This window comes from Biomphalaria glabrata, chromosome 11 (assembly GCF_947242115.1).
Source record: "Biomphalaria glabrata chromosome 11, xgBioGlab47.1, whole genome shotgun sequence".
NCBI lineage: Eukaryota > Metazoa > Mollusca > Gastropoda > Planorbidae > Biomphalaria > Biomphalaria glabrata.
In genome coordinates, this window is record NC_074721.1 from 40,712,107 (window position 1) to 40,730,678 (window position 18,572).

Genomic DNA, 18,572 nt, shown 5'->3' on the forward strand with positions numbered 1-18,572 from the left:
TCATTGTATGCTTTGGTAGGATTTTTTTGTCAAAAATTTGTTTTTTAGTTTTATTGTGTTTGGCTGCTGATTAATTAGATAATCAAGATACACTGTAAAACTGGGGAGTATGGTAGCTGAATTAAAAATGCTTGTCTTCTAAAATGAGAATTCCTGGGTTTAAATCTCTGAAGATTTGGATATTTTTTTTAGGATGCCCATGAGCCCAATCAAGTTTAATGAAAACCTGACATTAGATGGGGACATGACACCCTCGTTAACCATTTGCAATAGAAACAGATCAACTTACATCACCTGCCATAGATTGAAAGGTATGAAAGGGGAACTAGACTACTAAGCAGCAAAGTAAATTACTTACCCCTCTATGATGCTGTAATATATTAAACATGTAGTCCCAGGAAAAGTTGGCGCCAATGCCTTTGTCTCTTTCTCTGTTTATAACTGATGACAGAACAAATTATAAAAGTTCAAGCCTTGATCACCATGTCAACCATCTACATGACAACATTGATCATTTTAAGTCTGATGGGTGCACACCTACCTTCAGAATGATTCCACGTTGTGTCTTGCACAGCTGAGTTCTTGCTGCTGATAGATTTGATCAGCTGGCCATCCATACTGCCAGTGCTGCTAGCAGCATCAGAGAAACCATCGGGGCTATAGACAGAAGGACTGCCCCATGATTCCTTGGTATTTAGTCTGGTTGGAAAGATACTTCTAAATGGAGATTCCCTGAAAGTAAAATGAAATATTATTTACAAACAACCTAAAATATAGATTTAAAAAATCCTAACAACCCCAACCCCCATCCAAAAAAAAAAGCTTTGGTTACCAGTCCTCGGTGGGGGTGTGAGATCCTGTATTTCTTCTTCTCTTCCTCAGACAAACACAAAGGATGATAATGATGATGATGAGAAGCAGCACAAACAAAGGAATCCCAACAGATAGACCAATGATCAAGTCTTTAACTTGTGCTAGAGAAAATAAAGATAATGACAATTTTGATTTCTCAACAAACTTAATCAACAATTTATTTCTAGATCATTACATTTTTTTGTTTAATCATCTCTCTACTCTTGACAAAATTCTATTATACTTGGGGGTTATGGTGGCTAAGTGGTGTTGATGAAGACTGACTATGAACTTCTGGATTTTTAGGGTGCTCCTGAGTCACCCAACTCTATTGGGTATCTTACATACTTTGGGGAAATATAGTTGGTATTGTGGATGTCAAGACACCCTCATTAAACTTTACTTATTGTGACCATAGAAACAGATTAGCTTAACATCTCTCACTACCATAGTTGGCAAGGTAGGTAAGAGTCTCTTAAATTTTTTTTTTACTGTCATATTACTTCAAATGTGAACCAAAAAGGCACAAGATTTGTTTAAAACTTGATTTAGGTTATTCCAAAATATGTGTGACAGGCACAGTGTTCACAGAATGTCACAAGGTTGACTCCCAGAAGACATTCTGATCTAATAAAAGGCAGGAGAGCTGCAAGTCATTCACTTTTGAAGAAATTCCACATTTTAAGACAATACATCAATTCATCATTTATCTTCTTATCTTATAAAATACAGACTTTATTTCAAAAAAGAAGATGATAATATCCTACATGTTTTCCTAGGTCAATCTAGTCATGCATGTTAACCAATGACTTAAATTATGCTTAGCTTAAACATACTTTAACAATCCTCCATCTAAACTCTAAATAATGTACCAGTGTTACAGTTAACACATTTCAATTTCTTGCTTTTTCTTGTTTTAAATTTAGCTACAAAAATTGAACAAATGCTTAGGTTTGGACATACCAGAAGTTACAACCTGACCACAATCTTCTCCTGTCCACCCACTCAGACATGTGCAGTATCCATCTGTGCTGTTGCATACAGCGCTGTTATTTAACTGACATTTACATTGCAAGGTGCAGTCTTGACCATAGTGCAGGGAATCACAACCTGGTTCAAAGCATTAAAATAGTATATTTAAGTCAACTTTTAAAGAACAATTTTTCCAATATGTGAACACATTATTTTCATTTCTATAAGCAACTACCTTGCGAGCAATCAGCCCCAGTCCATCCAGGTTTACAAGAACATGTTCCATTGACATCATTACAATCTGCTGTGTTGGTTGTATGACATGAGCATACAGAGGTGCAGTTTGATCCATAGTGGAGAGAGTCACAGGCTAAATGAGACAGAAATTAGATTTTTTTTGGTCAACAGCTGCAATTAGTGCCATCATTTTACAGCCAAAATTAAAGTGTAATAGAATGAATACAGCACTGTTGAGAAAAGATAGTGTAGATACAAGGAACTATGTGAACACAACAGACATTAACAAAAGGAAGTGTTAAGATGGCAAACAAATGTGGTGTTCTAGGAATTTGTTTTTCCCTACGACATTTAGATCTCATTGTTTGTCATTCTGAATTGTATTTCAATCATCATTATTCCCATCATTTTTACATTTACTTATGTTTTACCAAACTGGGGCATGGTGGCTGTGTGGTTAAGCACTTGGCTTCTGCGTTTGAATCCCAGTGAAGACTGGGACTTTGAATTTTGGGATTTTTAGGGGGTCCTGAGTCCACCCAACTCTAATGGGTACCTAACTTAAGTTGGGGAAAGTAAAGGCCGTTGATCATTGTGCTTTCCACATAACACCCTGTTTGTTAACCGTTGGCCAAAGAAACAGATGACCTTAACATCATCTGCCCTATAGATTGCAAAGTCTGAAAGGGGTACTTTTCCAAAGTAAAATATTAACTGTAACATTTTATATTTCCAAGTGAAGCTTTAATATCAAGTGTGATACTTCAGGTGTTCAATGCATCAGATATAGTGCTAAATCATAAACAGAGTGGTAAGTCCTATTAGGTTTAAAGATTATCCTAATAATATATAACATTTAGACTTCAAGAATGATACATTTTATAATTTACAACAATTATAATAAACATCACTTATCATTACAGTAAATTGTTGTAAGTCTATTAACAAACATAATCTACAGTCAGTCAGTAGTAAGCCTTTATTGATCTAAAACTACAATAGTTTTCATTAAGAGATGTGCAGCTAAACTAGAACCTAGCTAACTAAAAACAAAGTTGCACTAGTCAACTTACACATCTTATCATATTTGTCAGAAAAACTTAGCAGTTACTATTGTAAAAAAAAATACATTTCTTATTAAAAACTATTTCATAGGTGAGTTACTACAACAAAACATTTCATTCAATAACTTGGATTTCTATAAACAGATTTAAACACTTTAAGTGTCTTAAAACTAAACATATTCTACCCTGTTGGTTCTCTTTGGTAGAAATTAGATGACAGACTTTGAAACTCAATTGTTAGCTTTATTTCTATTTTCATTTGCAATAAAGATGATAAAATTTACTTCGAAGTATTTTTGTTTTGATAGACTAAAACAAATAAACTAGAATCAAAATAATTTATTTTTTTCCAAATTCTTTAGGTTAGGCGTAGACTTTTTTTAAAAAAAAAGCAAAGTACCCCTTTTAGATCTTGTGATTTATATGGTCATCTAAGACTAATGGCTAACTAAATGTTAAGAGAAATTTGTATTTTTTTTAGTGAGATTAATTTTGTATTACCTTGACAACTGAATAAAATTGTTGAATTGTAGAAACCATCTTGACAAATACATTCCGCAGAGCCCTTCACATTGCGGCAAACTTCATGAAGATTTGAGCAGAATGTTGAGTTAATAGCACACTCATCTATGTCTTGTTCACAGTTGGTTCCAGTCCAGCCAGTTTTACAAGTGCATGTACCATCGACATCATTACAGTCTAGAGAATTACTGACATCACATTGGCAGACATTGGAACACTTTTGACCCCAATGGGTGCTGTCACAAGCTAGAAGAATATAAAGATGTGTTCAATATGCATTGAAATGCCTTCTACTATGTCAGGAGATGCAGAAAAAAATTAGACAGTAACAATAGAGAGAATAACTGAAAGAGATACTTCATAATACTTGTTCATATATGAATCTATATTGTTATTGTTACAGTAGTTACGATGAGGTGGTCAATTGTAGTCAAACTGAATTTCCATTTGATTGGACCAATTAAAGTTATCTTATCTTATAATGCAAGCAAAAAATTAAATTAATTCTAGTCCAACTGATCTGTATCAAATTAAGCAAGAACCATTACCTTGGCATGCAGAACCCGTTGTTGGTCTGTAGTAACCTGATTCACAAACACATTCTGCTGAGCCTACCAGATTGTGGCATACTTCATGAAGATTTGAGCAGAATGTTGAGTTAGTAGCACACTCATCTATGTCTTGTTCACATTTGGTTCCAGTCCAGCCAGTTTTACAAGTGCATGTACCATAAACATCATTACAGTCTAGAGAATTACTGACATTACATTGGCAGACATTGGAACAGTTTTGACCCCAATGGGTGCTGTCACAAGCTAGAAGAATATAAAGATGTATTCAATATGCATTGAAATATCTTCTACTATGTCAGGAGATGCAGAAAAAAATTAGACAGTAACAAAGTAGAGAGAATAACTGAAAGAGATACTTCATAATGCTTGTTCATTATGCATCTATATTGTTATTGTTCCAGTAGTTACGATGAGGTGGTCAATTGTAGTAAAACTGAATTTCCATTTGATTGGACTAATTAAAGTTATCTTATCTTATAATTCAACCAAAATATTAAATTAATTGTAGTCCAACTGATCTGTATCAAATTAAGCATTACCTTGGCATGCAGAACCCGTTGTTGGTCTGTAGTAACCTGATTCACAAACACATTCTGCTGAGCCTACCAGATTGTGGCATACTTCATGAAGATTTGAGCAGAATGTTGAGTTAATAGCACACTCATCTTTGTCTTGTTCACAGTTGGTTCCAGCCCAACCAGCTTTGCAAGAACATGTTCCATTCATATCATTACAGTCTAAAGAGTTATGGATGTCACACTGACAGGAATTTAAACAGTTCTGGCCAAAATGGGTATTGTCACAATCTGGAAGAACATGAGTAGATTAAAATAAAAATAACACAATTTTCTTTTTAGTTTTAAAATAGTGAATTTCATATAGTAATTATAATAATATGCCTTGTCTTTGAGTTCATTCAACTATGCAGTCCTAGATGTGATCTACATATTTTGCTACATCAAGTGCAAACAAATTCATTGCTTGCCAGTAATCAATTTCATTTCTCTTTTTACCATTTAAGCCTGTCCTGGGCAGTGAATTTGCTTTATGTCTCTAATGTGTATTATGCTACCATTGTAAGAGATCTTCAGCTGTCTGCTTCAAAAAGTGCCTTTTGCCAGGTTTTCTTTTCCATCTCAGTTAAAGCAAGCTGGAGCCTAAGCTGGTCTGGGTATTTCAGAGAGGGGAGGAACTTCTGTTATGCCAACCATTTTTTCAGCTCACCAAAAAAGATTACCTTTGTCTGTTTGACCAGGCAGCCTTTGGCATAAAGTGGTCTCCTATACGGGATATGTGCCTTGCTCAGCCTAGCTGTCAAACAATAAGCAGTAACTTTAGATATATTAAATAGGAAACAAACCATAGTAGTCCTACCTTGGCAAGATGCTCCTGATGATGGCTTATAAAAACCTGTGGCACAATCACATGATAGAACACCTGATATGTTGTAACATGCTTCATTGGCTGCAGTACAGAAACTGGCATTGGTACACTGATCAATGAGTCTGTCACATTTGGGTCCAGTCCATCCCTTATTACACAAGCATTGACCATCAACATCGTTACAGTCTGCAGAATTGGCTACAAAGCAATCACAAACACTGCTACAGTTGTGTCCAAAGTGAGTCGAGTCACAGGCTGAACAAATAGAGATGTGCATGATACGTGAAAGTAAATTTTTATGCAAAATATTAGAAGCAGAATAAAAGCTAAAATAAGTATTCTTTAATAGTAAATGAAACAAGATAATTTAATGGACATTTACAGATAATCTTGTTTTATAACATAATGCACAGCAATAGTAAGCTCTAGAAAGTATGCCCACTACTCAAGGTAAAACAGGTGTATGGTGGCCTAAATATAAACTATCAGAATTTAAGAGACTTTTAAATAAAATGAATCACTTCATACATTTATATTTTCTAAATAAAAAAAGCAGTTGCAGAAAGGAATAAGTATTGGTGGATTCAAATGTACCATACCTGTACAGACTCCATTTACTTCCTGGAAACCTTTTTCACAAATACAAACGAAACTACCTTGAGTGTTGTTGCATGTTTTTAGACTGGGGCATTTAGTGAGCTTTGGGTTTAAACATTCATTGATATCTGAAGATTAATCCATTCATAAACTCGTGTGAACATATAGGGATGACATCAACTGTATCAAATACTATATAATGTACAGAATTAATATGTAATAATAAAGTTCTCTAATGTGTTCTTGTCTTTTTCCATTCATTTGTGAACCTGATTATGTTGAGTAATAATTTAGTTATGTAATATCATTACCTGAAACATAAATTTATGGTTTACTACATTTAGTTCCACTTCAGACCTTGCAATCTATAGGGCAGATGATGTTTAGGTAATTTGTTTCTGTGACCAATGGTTAACAAGGGTGTCATGTGGCCTGCACAACAACCAACCAACTTTACTTTCCCCAACTAGAGTCAGGTACTCATTAGAGTTGGGTGGACTCAGGGGCACCCAATGATCCCAGAATTTAAAAAAAAAAGGAACTTCAAAATTCAAGTCTTCACTGAGATTCAAACCCAGGACCCCAGATTCAGAAGCTGAGCACTTAACCATTCTGCCACAGAGTCCCCAAATTAGCCACCCTTAAAAGGTTTTTAATTGTTAATTTGTGAATGTCCATTCCAAAAAGAAGATTATTACATGCCCAAACCTTCACAAGACAGTTGGAGATGCTGTCAGGCAAGGATTAAGCTTTAGATCATTGTGAAGAAAGTATATCACATGACCAGGCAGCCATTGAACTTTCTTAGTTTGTGTTTTTTCAACTCTTTATTTAAGTTCAAATGTAGCACATGGACAGAAAATCTAAAAGTTTTAATTAAAAGTTCCAACCTTGACAAGTGGTACTGTTGGCTGGCCTCTCATATCCAGGCAGACATCTACACTCTGCTGAACCATTCAGATTGATACATTCAACATGGTCTGCACTGCAGTAGCTGGAGTTGGAACATTCATTGATGTCCAGCTCACAGTTGACCCCTGTCCAGCCAGGTTTACAATTACACTTTCCACTGATGTGATTACAGTCCAGTGTGTTAGCAAAGATACAGCTACATGAATTATTGCAGTCCTGGCCATAGTGTATAGGGCTGCAGGCTAGAAAGAATTAATGGGATGCATTTCATTAACATTAATGATAGATTAATGAATATTTACTATAGGCCTACATATTAAATAATATGTTTAATAAAATACTTGGCACAAAGGAAGGGCTCAAATTTGTATCCCAACAGCGGCCAAGTATATTATATACTAGATTTCACTCTAGCTGAGTTGTTATTTTTTTTGTTTCAATGCCTAGAGGAAACAAATACTTCTCAAAAATACACATTCAACAAAAGATATTTATATCAGAGACATGCTCTAGAAGCAGGAAGATTTAATAAAAAAAGCAATTCTATTGAAAATAACTTATAAATTGATTAGAATTAATTTGTTTTTTAATAGTATAAATCCATGTGCTATAGTTGTTTAATACAGATTTATAGCATTAAACTAGTTCATTTAAATAAATGACAGCCACTTTTTTAAAATCAATTTCTTAGTATGCATTTAACCAATCCACTTTCTCTCTCTCTCTCATCTGTCCCTTTCAGGTCAGCATCTGTTTATAACCTGAAGGCAGCACGGAAAAACCTTCTCCTAGATACCCCTCCCCGTTGGTCCACAACTGAGATTGGACCAAAGCACTCTGAGCATGCTATAAGCATGAAAGTAGCGCTATATAAAAGCCATAATTTATCATTTATTTATAGCAGGATATGAAGAGAGAAACTGGTTCATTCTTTTATGTTATCCAGCCACTCTTCATTTTAAAAAACAATTAAACTTATGCTTGTTGAAATAAGTTCTGCTTGCTCTAACAATTTAGATTGATTCTAGAATTGACTAAAATTATTTTCCTACAAAGCAAAAAGAAAAACTGGTTATTTTATTTATAAACACCTATTCTGAAAAATGTTGAATTTATATGTGATCACCACTGACCTATGCAACTTGAGCCAGTGCTGAGGTATCCTGTGTTACAGACACATTTATAGGAGCCTTGAGAGTTGATACACTGAGAGTTGTTATAACAGGTTCCATTTGTGGAGCACTCATTAATGTCCACTGAACAATCTTGTCCTTCCCAGCCAGGTTTACAGACACAAGTACCATCAGTGGTATTACAAGAAACTGTGTTGGTGCTGGTACATTGACATGAAGAGTTGCAGTTGGTTCCATAATAACCTTCCTCACATTCTGAAAAATAGGATCTCTCTGTTATGTTACATTTATAGTGAATAGAAAACTTTAAAAACACAACTGGCTAACATGTTGCTGAGACTTGAAGCTAATGTGAGATACTCATCGTCATCCAGCTCAACTTTCTTTGTTTGGTTGAGGAGAAATCATTATAAGTAAAAAAAAAAAAGGTCACACAGGCATGAGTTTATTTGTTATTTAATGTAAGAGCATCCCCCCCCTCCCCAAGTTGCACATTTTAATATAGATGGTAAAATGTCGCAGTTCAGTACAAATGCTTTTTTGAACTTTGTTAAGGTCATGCCATGGTTTGGGCAATGGTTATGCATATATTTTTTTGCACAGCAGTTGTGACGGTTAAAAAAAAATGTCATTTGTTTTTATTTCTTGCTGGGTCTTTTTCTGGCCACAGTTGATGCTCCACTGTTTGGCACTTTATTGCTGTCTCAGTGTAAAAAAAATTTGTTTTCCCTTATAATCTTCAACTACTAATTCATTTTGACACTTAATGTTTTTTGCAGAGAAATGTTACAAGGACTTTGTTATTTGTGTCCCTACAGGTGGCTACAACATGACCACATTTAAAGGAACTTTTTGAACAAAAGTGGAAATCGAAAAAATCTTGGAAGACAACGGCCACCCGCTCCATCAGAACTATGTCAGGTTGTTGCAAAGTGGGCAACTACTGACAATCAAAACAAGAACAGAGCGATACAAAAACTCATTCATACCTCACTCGGTCAGACTATATCAATGCCACTCATTGATCAGGAAACATGATCAAGACCAAGATGCTTGTGTGCAGTCGCTGAATGAACTTTCTATGTGTCTGTTGTATTTATGTGTATGTTTCTGTTGTTTTGTTTTTATATGAGAAAAGAGTCCTTGTAATGACAACAAATTTTCATAAGGATCAATACAGCAGTCTTAGTCTTACTGGTGATAAAGGTAAATTTTTTGTTGACAGCAACTTGCAGGAAGAAGTATAACTGGTTAAGATGGGAGCAGAGTGGAGCTGTTTATGAGTTGATGACTGATTGCGAGGGGAGGGGGTTGTTACTTCAAGGTGCAGCACAATAATATCAATTTAGTTATTAACATGTGTTCTCTTTGTAGAACTAAATACTTAGTGTTTACAAATAAATGTGTTGAATGTCATCTCCATGTAAATATTCACCTAATTAAATAATTAGCTGTATGCAGAAAATTCGTTTATACTGTTGAGAACCAGAAGTATATGTTCTGGGTGCAACTGCTTATTAACACTATCTCTCCATAATTATTTTCCACATTTAGAATTTTATCATTTATATTTCACTAGCCTGTTAGGGTTAAACTTAAGTAACTTTTTTCTTTTAATCAGACAATGTTATAATTGGCAAAGATAAATGCATGCCCTTTTTATATAACAACAATTAAAGTTAATGAACCCAAAAAAATAAGTTTTTTCAATAGAGTCAAATCAACTATGGTATCGTCAATCAGGAGAGAAAGAGTTAATTTATTGGGCAGTAATTATTATTAATCAGAAAGTCTGAACCCAAACTTGACACAAATGATGAGACAGAGAAATAAAATACTGAATTGACCTACCAGCCTACCTATATATAAGCCTACAATCACCAAGCAACTGACATATTTAATACAATGTTGACCCTTAAAGTGCTGAGGTTTTATACAATAAATGAACACAAATTGGATTTCAATGCTAGTATTTAGAGGCTAAACTACCACACGCGTTTAAAGGGTTAATACAAATTTGACCTACCAGCCTACCTGAAGCAGAACACTTCTCTCCTATTGTCCATATATAAGCCTACAATCACCAAGCAACTGACATATTAATACAATGTTGACCCTTAAAGTGCTGAGGTTTTATACAATAAATGAATACAAATTGGATTTACAATGCTAGTATTTAGAGGCTAAACTACCACACGCGTTTAAAGGGTTAATATAAATAAGACAAAGGTTTGCCTACTTACCAAGACATGTTTTTAAATCTGATGCCAGTTTAAATCCAGTACTACAAGTACATGTATAGTTACCAATGCCATCTTTACAAGTTCCATTGATACATGGCTTTGAAGCGCATTCATCTATATCTGGAAAAGTTGTGACATATAACTCAAGCAACCTCTTTTATTTTTAAAACAAACAAACTCAAAACATAGAGCATTAACTGTTACAAACATTCATTTGTGTTATCAAATGTTTTAGCAGTAAATATAAAACTTCAATATTGTAGAATTTTGGGGGGATATATATATAGTTCGTCCATTGTGATTCAATGATACCACTTTTGGCATCCAAAGGGCTGAGGGCTTTGCACTGGGGTTTTGTGCCTCCTCATGTAGCTGGTAAGACCAATGTGAGCCCGGAATGTTTGGCTGAAATACTCTCTTGTCCCTCTGCTATTTGTGCGCCAGTTTTCACCTTATTACACCATCATGTGCTTCCATGTCCTAGGTGGCTGGGTCAATGCTGATGCAGAGAAGTTCTGAGGGTGTCCCTGAAGCGTTTTCTTTCTCTACCTTGTAATCACTTTTATTCCTTTATTGGCCATTTAGTCATATAGGATTGTGGTAGTCTTTCATTCTGCAGATGTGGACGGTTCATCGCAGCTGGGACAGCATGAGGATTGTGTAGATGTTTTGCAGGCCCACTCTTCAAAGGACTTCAGTATCATGTACTTTTACTTGGCATTTTAACATTCACTATTTTTCTGAGACAGATCATGTGGAAGTGGTAAAAAAAAAATTTCTAATTGGATCCCCTTATTACTAGATGAATGCAACTAGCTGGCCCTACTAGAAGGCAAAGAAGTTCTTTTAGTAACAGAATGTATTAAAGGTAAAAGTAATGAAGATACTCTGGTTTGATAAGCTTGATAAGTATAATAAGCTAGACAGACTTACTTATACATTTGTTGGATTGTAATTCATATCCAGCATGACAAGAGCAGACTTCAACATTGCTGGCATTCACAGTACATAACTGGTCACATGAGGAGGAATTGCAAACTTTGGTAGCATTCAACACTGGGGAAAAAAAAAGTTATTTATAGTTATATTTACATATTTGTGCATGCCAATGTCAAAGTAAAATATAAGTACATCAAAGATGTTTTTTTTTTTAAAAGTATGTTAAAGACATTCCTTCAGAACTGAAAATGATTACATCCACCTCCAAGCCCCTTGCAGGATGTTAAGGGATGTTAGGAAATAGGGTTTAATATTAGTTCAGATATCAATGTTATCTTAACTTATAAAATACAAGACATTACTTAAAAAAAGAAGATGATTTTGATCTTGTGTCGTGTGTCCCTAGGTCAATCTAGTCATGCATATTAACCAATGACTTGAGTAATTAGTTTTCCTACCTGACACAGGCAACCCATTCCAAGTTCTAATAGCACTAGGGAAGAAGGAGCATTTGTACAAATTTGTCCTAGCCTATGAAACAATTGCCTTTATCCTAGTGTTTTTCTGAGTATTTTAGTAGGTTTTGTTTTTGTATTTTAGTGTTTTATGTATAAATGCTACTTTACTTTTGTTACGTGCGCATCTTAGCGTAAATGTGAAATGGTGCGAATGCGTGTTGAAAGGAGAAGAGGAAGAACCAAAATGGAGGAATATGAACAAGAAAGTGTTTTCAGTGTTAATAAAGATTAAAGTATTTATAAACTGTGATTTGTCGTTTACATGTCTAAAGAGTCTCATCCAATATGAAAACGTAACAACTTTGAATTCTTCTATCCTGAAGGGTTTCTAAATTTAATGATTTTACTAAAGTTGTTACTCTAGTTAAATGTGAATATTCGTTTGCTATGAGTTTTACTGCTCTGTTTTGTGTCTGTTCCAGTTTCTTAATTATTTCTAGAGTTGAGGGTTCTAAACAGAGGATGCAAATTCTATTATTGGCCTAACCAAATCTAAATAACATTTTAGTTTTATGTTCTTATTTGATTTGTAGAAATTTCTTTTAATAAACCCTAATGCTTTGTTTGATTTTTTAATAATTTCATCAATATGGAAATTCCATGATAGTTTTTCATTTATTATAACATCTAACTAGTTATTTTGAGTTTTTGTCTGTGTTACTGATTTTCTAATACATTGATCGAGTCAACAGATACTTACAATCACATGTGTTCCTATTGGTTATGTTCAGACTGTAGCCATCAAAACACTCACAAGCATAGCCTCCTAATGTGTTTCTGCATATTTGGTCACACTTATTCAATAAGGGGACAGTACACTCATCTATGTCTGCAAGATTAAATAAATTATCTTATTTTGTCAGATACTCACATTAATTGATGGCCTAAGAGATGTATTTAATTAGGTCATTATCTTGAATGTCAAATCTAGATCAAGAATGCAATGCTGTTGTAATGTAATAGATTTAGAAATTAATATACAAACAAACAAGTGGTGACTACAAACCTTCACATTTATCTCTATTCTTATTAAATCCTTTAAAACACGAGCAGACGTAGCTCCCAGGTGTGTTCTCACAGTTATGATCACAAGGACTTCTGCTACTACACTCATCAATATCTAAAGAATAGAAATATTGACGTTCATACAAACTCTTAGTCACAAGTTAGAAACTGACTTCTTTAATATTGGATGTAACATTTTAGAAACTCATTTCATGGGTAAACTTCTTTTTTAAAGTAACATCTGTATTTGATAAGATAAGACTACTGCTCTTCCTTAACTTTATATCTCAGAATCAATTATTTGGCCTTGAGTTTATATTGTCATAGTAGTAGTAGTAACATTCAAACAAAAATAGATTTGCCTTTTTAGCTTAGCTCTGTTTTCAAACAGCTTCAGGATACATAGAATTAATTAATAGCGCTGTATACAATTTTACCATTATTATTTGAAAAAGACACAGGTGTGTGTGTGTGTATACTGTCTGATCTTAGTGACCAGTAGGTTGGGGCATTGATGACAGACAGACAGGTGGGTGTAAATCTGATCTTAATTACTTGTAGGTGGGAACATTCATGAAAGACAGAGAGGTGTGTGTAAGTCTGATCTTAATTACTTGTAGGTGGGACCATTCATGACAGACAGACTGGTTGGACAGTTGTTGAAAGTTAATTAGACTATTTGGTTGTTGATATTTGAATTAGTAAAATTTTAAGAAAATATATCTGTATAAATAGGCTTGTATTAATAAAGTTGCTACTAAATGCTGTAATAATGAGTTAAGAGTTTCTTCAGTGAGCTGGTCTGTGGTGTGGGGGTTAACGAGGCAAACACCATATAAACATTACTATTACATTATTTACAAGACATTTTGAAAGTATGATTTTTGGTCATCATTTTGATCATGGGACCAGGTATTTTTAATTTTTATTTTCTTTTATGGTCATCCAACTCTATTTGAAGTTGCATAGATCATTTCTTTTACTATTCTAGACAATGAACTGACCTTCACATGATTCATTGACCAAGTTAAAACCAGTCCTACACTGACAATTGAAAGATCCTGCTATGTTTATGCAATCAGTATTCACAGGACATGGTGAGACTTGATAGTTACACTCATTGACATCTTGCTTGCAGTCTTGGCCAGCCCATCCTGGCTTACAGATACATCCAAGGATTGGATCACATCGCTCTGAGCCCATTGGATAGCACCCACAGTTTTCTGAGCAATTATTTCCCCAGTGAAAAGAATCACACTCTAAGGAGTAAAAAAAAAAAGTGAAATGTTTCAAATTACACTTTTACTTTAGAAGCTAAAAAAAAAATCTGTTTTTATATTAGGTTTCTTGATAATCAGTATTAGCATATTAGATCTTAAACTTATTTATATTTGAAAATAAACTTGACAGTGTATTTAAAATTAAAACTTCAAAACAATACAAAAAAGTCTCCACCAGAATATATTCTAAACTAAAATCTAGAAATGTAACAAAGGTTTTAATTTAATCCTTGGTAACGACAGGCAGATTAATAATAAAAATAATAATAATAATAATAATCTTTATTGTCCGTGTGGAAATTTGTCTTACAATTTGTGCATTACACCAAACAAAAAACATTATAACTATAAGAAATTAAAATGTACATTCACACCAGACTCACTCATAATTTATATGTGCCAAAGTTTATATCAGATTGTTCCTATTTAATGATTTGATTGCCAGGGGAACAAAAGAGTGTTTGTGTCTGTTTGTCTTTGCTATCGGTGTCTTATTTCTCTTTTGTGATGGTAAAATCACAAAATCCTGACACAAACGCTGATTCTTTATTTCTAGGATCTTGTTAGCTTTTTTATAGAGGTTTGTCTCAAACAGCTGCCCAAATGGGGCAGAATGGCCCAAATGGACCAGAATAATATAATCCTAAAAAGAGTGGGTACTAGTCTTAAAAATGGTTCAGAGCTATGAATTTGATTATAATCCACTTCTGATAGGACAGGAAGTAGAAAGAGGGTAAAATCACAAATTAAAATATGACATATACCTTTACATGTTCTTCTGTCTATTTGCAAAGCTTTTCCGGCAGGACAAGAGCATTCATAGGATCCTTCTAGGTTGTTGCATTGGTCTGTGCACAGGTTTTCATCACTTCTATTCCCTTTAATGTTGCATTCATTGACATCTACATATTTAAAAAACAAATTTACTATGAATTCTTTGTAATTTATGTTAGACATTTTGAATTCCTTATATCTTATGTTATTATACATTCTAAATTCAATAAAACTTGGTTAAGATTAAGTCATCCACTGGGACTGCAGGTGCACTTTAATATAATAAGATATATGCAAGTGAATTACAATGATGTTTAAGTTCATAATATAATATTTATTTACATACAACCCTAATAGCATTTGATTCTGTGATGACTGACCTATGCAAGTGGAATTATCTGTACCAAGGATGTATCCAGCCTTGCAGAAACACTGAGGTATATTATTGAAGACAGTACAATCAAACTGGCAGGTCATGTTGACACTCTCACAGGTATCTTGAGCTGTTAGGAGAGAGAAAATCTTGTCAGGCTAAACTAAAGTTCGTTTTTCAAAATAGAGATTACTATAAGTTGTTTAGGTTTAGACAGGTATAAACGTGTATTTTAATTCATGTAATTATTTCATTTGGTATTTATAATGATATGCCTTGTCTTTGAGTTCATGTAACTATGCACTCCTAGATGTAATCAACATATATTGATTACTACATCAAGTGCATATAAAACCATTGCTGATCAGTAATTGATTTTGTTCCTTTTTTAACATTTAGGATAGGAGGTGCAGTGGTTGAGCAGTACTGAACCTAGGGTCCCGGGTTGGAATCCTGGTGAAGACTGGGATTTTTAATTTTGGGATCTTTAGGTGCCTCTGACTCCACCCAGCTCTAATGGGTACCTGACATTAGTTGGGGAAAAGTAAAGGCAGTCCTTATTGTGCTGGCCACATGACACCTTCGTTAACCATAAGCAGAAACAGAAACAGATGACCTTAACAGATCACAAGGTCTGAAAGGGGAACTTTAAAAAAAAAATATTCAATAGGAATAAGAGGGACTAGTGTCTAAGAGTCTGCTATATTAGAAGTCTGAAAATCTCAAAGTGCTTATGGATTTAGAAGACCATGTAGGTAAAAAGATCAGCATTAATGATTGCTTTGAAAGCTGATTAATTCAAAAGAATGGTTAGGTACCAGTACAAGTATTTATAATTGCTTTTAAAGTTGTTGATAAATCAGTGTGCATGAGTATAGCCATTTTAAAAATTGAGGGCTTTTTTGAACTCTTTCTCTCCTAATCAATGATACCATCGTTTATTTTACCCCATTCTGAACTGAAGCCCAATCAACGATATTATCGTCGATGCTTAAAAATTTTTTAAAAATTCACTTTCCTTACAAAATGCATTTAATTGCTTATAAATAAATCTTGAGTAGTTTCCCTTCAGAAAAAATTGGATTTGCTTTCATTTTCATTGTGTTTTTACAAGAAATGATGCTTTGTCTTTATATGAGAAAGGAGTCCTTGTAATGGCAACAAATTTCCATAAGGATCAATTAAATCAGTCTTAGTCTTAGTTACTCTAGTCAAATGTGAATATTTGTTTGTTATAAATCTTGCTGCTCTATTTTGTGTCTGTTCTAGTTTCTTAAATTTTTCTTGAGTTGAGGGGCCCCAAATAGAGGATACATATTCCAATATTGGCCAAACCAATTAAGACTAAATAACATTTAAAAAGTGAGGTCTTAAAAAAGGCTCTATTTTTCTATTTTAATTTTGTATAGATGCAGTGACATGGGATAGTGACCTCAAGACAATTAATATAAATGTTTTATAAGTGTTATTTATTAAGTTTTATAAATATTAATTTGTATCATCTTAAAAGGGCATGCATTCTCCTTTAATTCTATTCCAAATATAACATTTTTTGATAACAAACAAAAAGTTATTGAAGTTATCCTAACAGGGTAGTCAAATTTATAATAGCAAATTGAAGAATAATTCTGTCAGAACATGGAAAATAATTACAGTGAGAAGGAGTTAAAATAGTTTCTTATTCTATGAAAAAACTTTCAAAACGGAAATTAATTCAATGAAACAAAATTTGACATGCAAAGAGTGTTAGTAAAAATGAAAAAACCTTTTCGGCAAGTTCTTCTGTCATCATTCAAAACAAATCCAGGAAAACATTCACAGTTGAAGCTACCCAGGGTATTGTCACACTTATGCTCACACCCTGATGTCTTGGCAGTACATTCATCCAAGTCTAGAACAGAGGGAAATAATGAGCTGCATTGAGAGGAGAAATATATTCCTATTCTACAATGAAAGTGAAGTTATGATCACATGCTACATTAATAGTGAAACTATAATTATAGGCTACATTAATAGTGAAACTATAATTATAGGCTACATTGATAGTAAAATTATGGTCATATGCTATGATGAAAGGGCAAAAATGATTATAATATTATTAGAACTATAATGATCATGAAATTTATGCCATAGGTTATGCTAATAGAGAAATAAATGAAATATACTGATCAAAGGCTATATTGGTCATAAGATCACTATAAATATGTTATCACTTTTATATCCAGCTACTAGCCTGTAGCCTCTACTGTTACCTAAACATGATCCATCATCTCCAAGTATGTAGCCATCTCTGCACTGACAGCTAAAAGATCCCACACTGTCTATACACAACTGAGTACAATTGGAGATTAATCTGTCATTGCATTCATTGATGTCTGCAAGAAGTAAACAACCTCATTTCATTCCAAGGGCTTCAAGTTCATTTTTTTAAAATTCTAACTATTGCTATCATTATTATAAGCCTGTTACCATTACAATAGCAGTAAGGCACACCAAACACTAATAACAATAAATCAAATTGAAAACTTGAGCAGCATGTGTTAAGCATAAGAGAGTCTAGAGGAGTGATAGGCAGACCATGGCCTGAGGGCCAACTCAGGACCAATGAAAGGTTCAACCCAGCCTGTTACAAAATTTGTAATATTTATTAAATATAAAGATTGGGGGCTGGATGGCTAAGTGGTTAAGCCTTGGCTTTCAAACCTGGGGTCCTGGGTTTTGAATCTTGGTGAAGACATGGATTTTGAATTTTTGGATTTTTAGGGTGCCCCTGAGTTCACCCAACTTTAATGGGTACCTGAATTAAGTTGGGAAAGTAAAAGCAGTTGGCCATAGTACTGGTCACATGACACCCTGCTTGTTAACCATTGGTCAAAGAAACAGATGACTTTAACATCATCTGCCCTATAGATCACAAGTCTGAAAGGGAAACAACAACAAATATAAAAATCCCAATCATAAGATTAAAATTCAAGGTTTTAAAAGGACTCTCATCTCTGTCATATTTACACATTAAATATTAACGATACATGGATATAAAAATCAATCTATTCATGATATCTGGGACCAAAATAAAGGTTCAAATCTGAACTATTTTCCATTAATCTATCTGAAATTGAATTGTTCCATCTCGCACAGTTAAATTCAGGAATTATTGTGCAGGAAAATAGGATTAGGAATGAAAAAGATAATTTGG

The 18,572-nt window shown here is 33.9% G+C and overlaps 1 protein-coding gene across 8 annotated transcripts in view; it reads right to left on the reverse strand.

Moving 5' to 3' along the window:
- LOC106054935 (uncharacterized) overlaps positions 1–18,572 on the reverse strand; it is a 110,890-nt gene that overhangs the window by 2,635 nt on the left and 89,683 nt on the right. For 5 of the 8 annotated variants that reach the window (XM_056003536.1, XM_056003537.1, XM_056003539.1 and 2 more), the window contains 21 exons: positions 17,629–17,751; positions 17,142–17,267; positions 15,384–15,506; positions 14,994–15,131; positions 13,954–14,208; positions 12,951–13,064; positions 12,645–12,773; positions 11,421–11,543; positions 10,488–10,607; positions 8,245–8,499; positions 7,090–7,353; positions 6,202–6,327; positions 5,594–5,857; positions 4,759–5,025; positions 4,196–4,462; positions 3,627–3,893; positions 2,060–2,194; positions 1,816–1,962; positions 833–974; positions 542–732; positions 359–441 (listed from right to left, as the gene is read on the reverse strand). In XM_056003536.1, coding sequence (XP_055859511.1) covers positions 359–441; positions 542–732; positions 833–974; positions 1,816–1,962; positions 2,060–2,194; positions 3,627–3,893; positions 4,196–4,462; positions 4,759–5,025; positions 5,594–5,857; positions 6,202–6,327; positions 7,090–7,353; positions 8,245–8,499; positions 10,488–10,607; positions 11,421–11,543; positions 12,645–12,773; positions 12,951–13,064; positions 13,954–14,208; positions 14,994–15,131; positions 15,384–15,506; positions 17,142–17,267; positions 17,629–17,751 — 3,659 coding nt within the window. The remainder of the gene's footprint in view (positions 1–358; positions 442–541; positions 733–832; positions 975–1,815; positions 1,963–2,059; positions 2,195–3,626; positions 3,894–4,195; positions 4,463–4,758; positions 5,026–5,593; positions 5,858–6,201; positions 6,328–7,089; positions 7,354–8,244; positions 8,500–10,487; positions 10,608–11,420; positions 11,544–12,644; positions 12,774–12,950; positions 13,065–13,953; positions 14,209–14,993; positions 15,132–15,383; positions 15,507–17,141; positions 17,268–17,628; positions 17,752–18,572) is intronic. The other 3 variants (XM_056003541.1, XM_056003540.1, XM_056003542.1) reach the window with 3 other exon arrangements.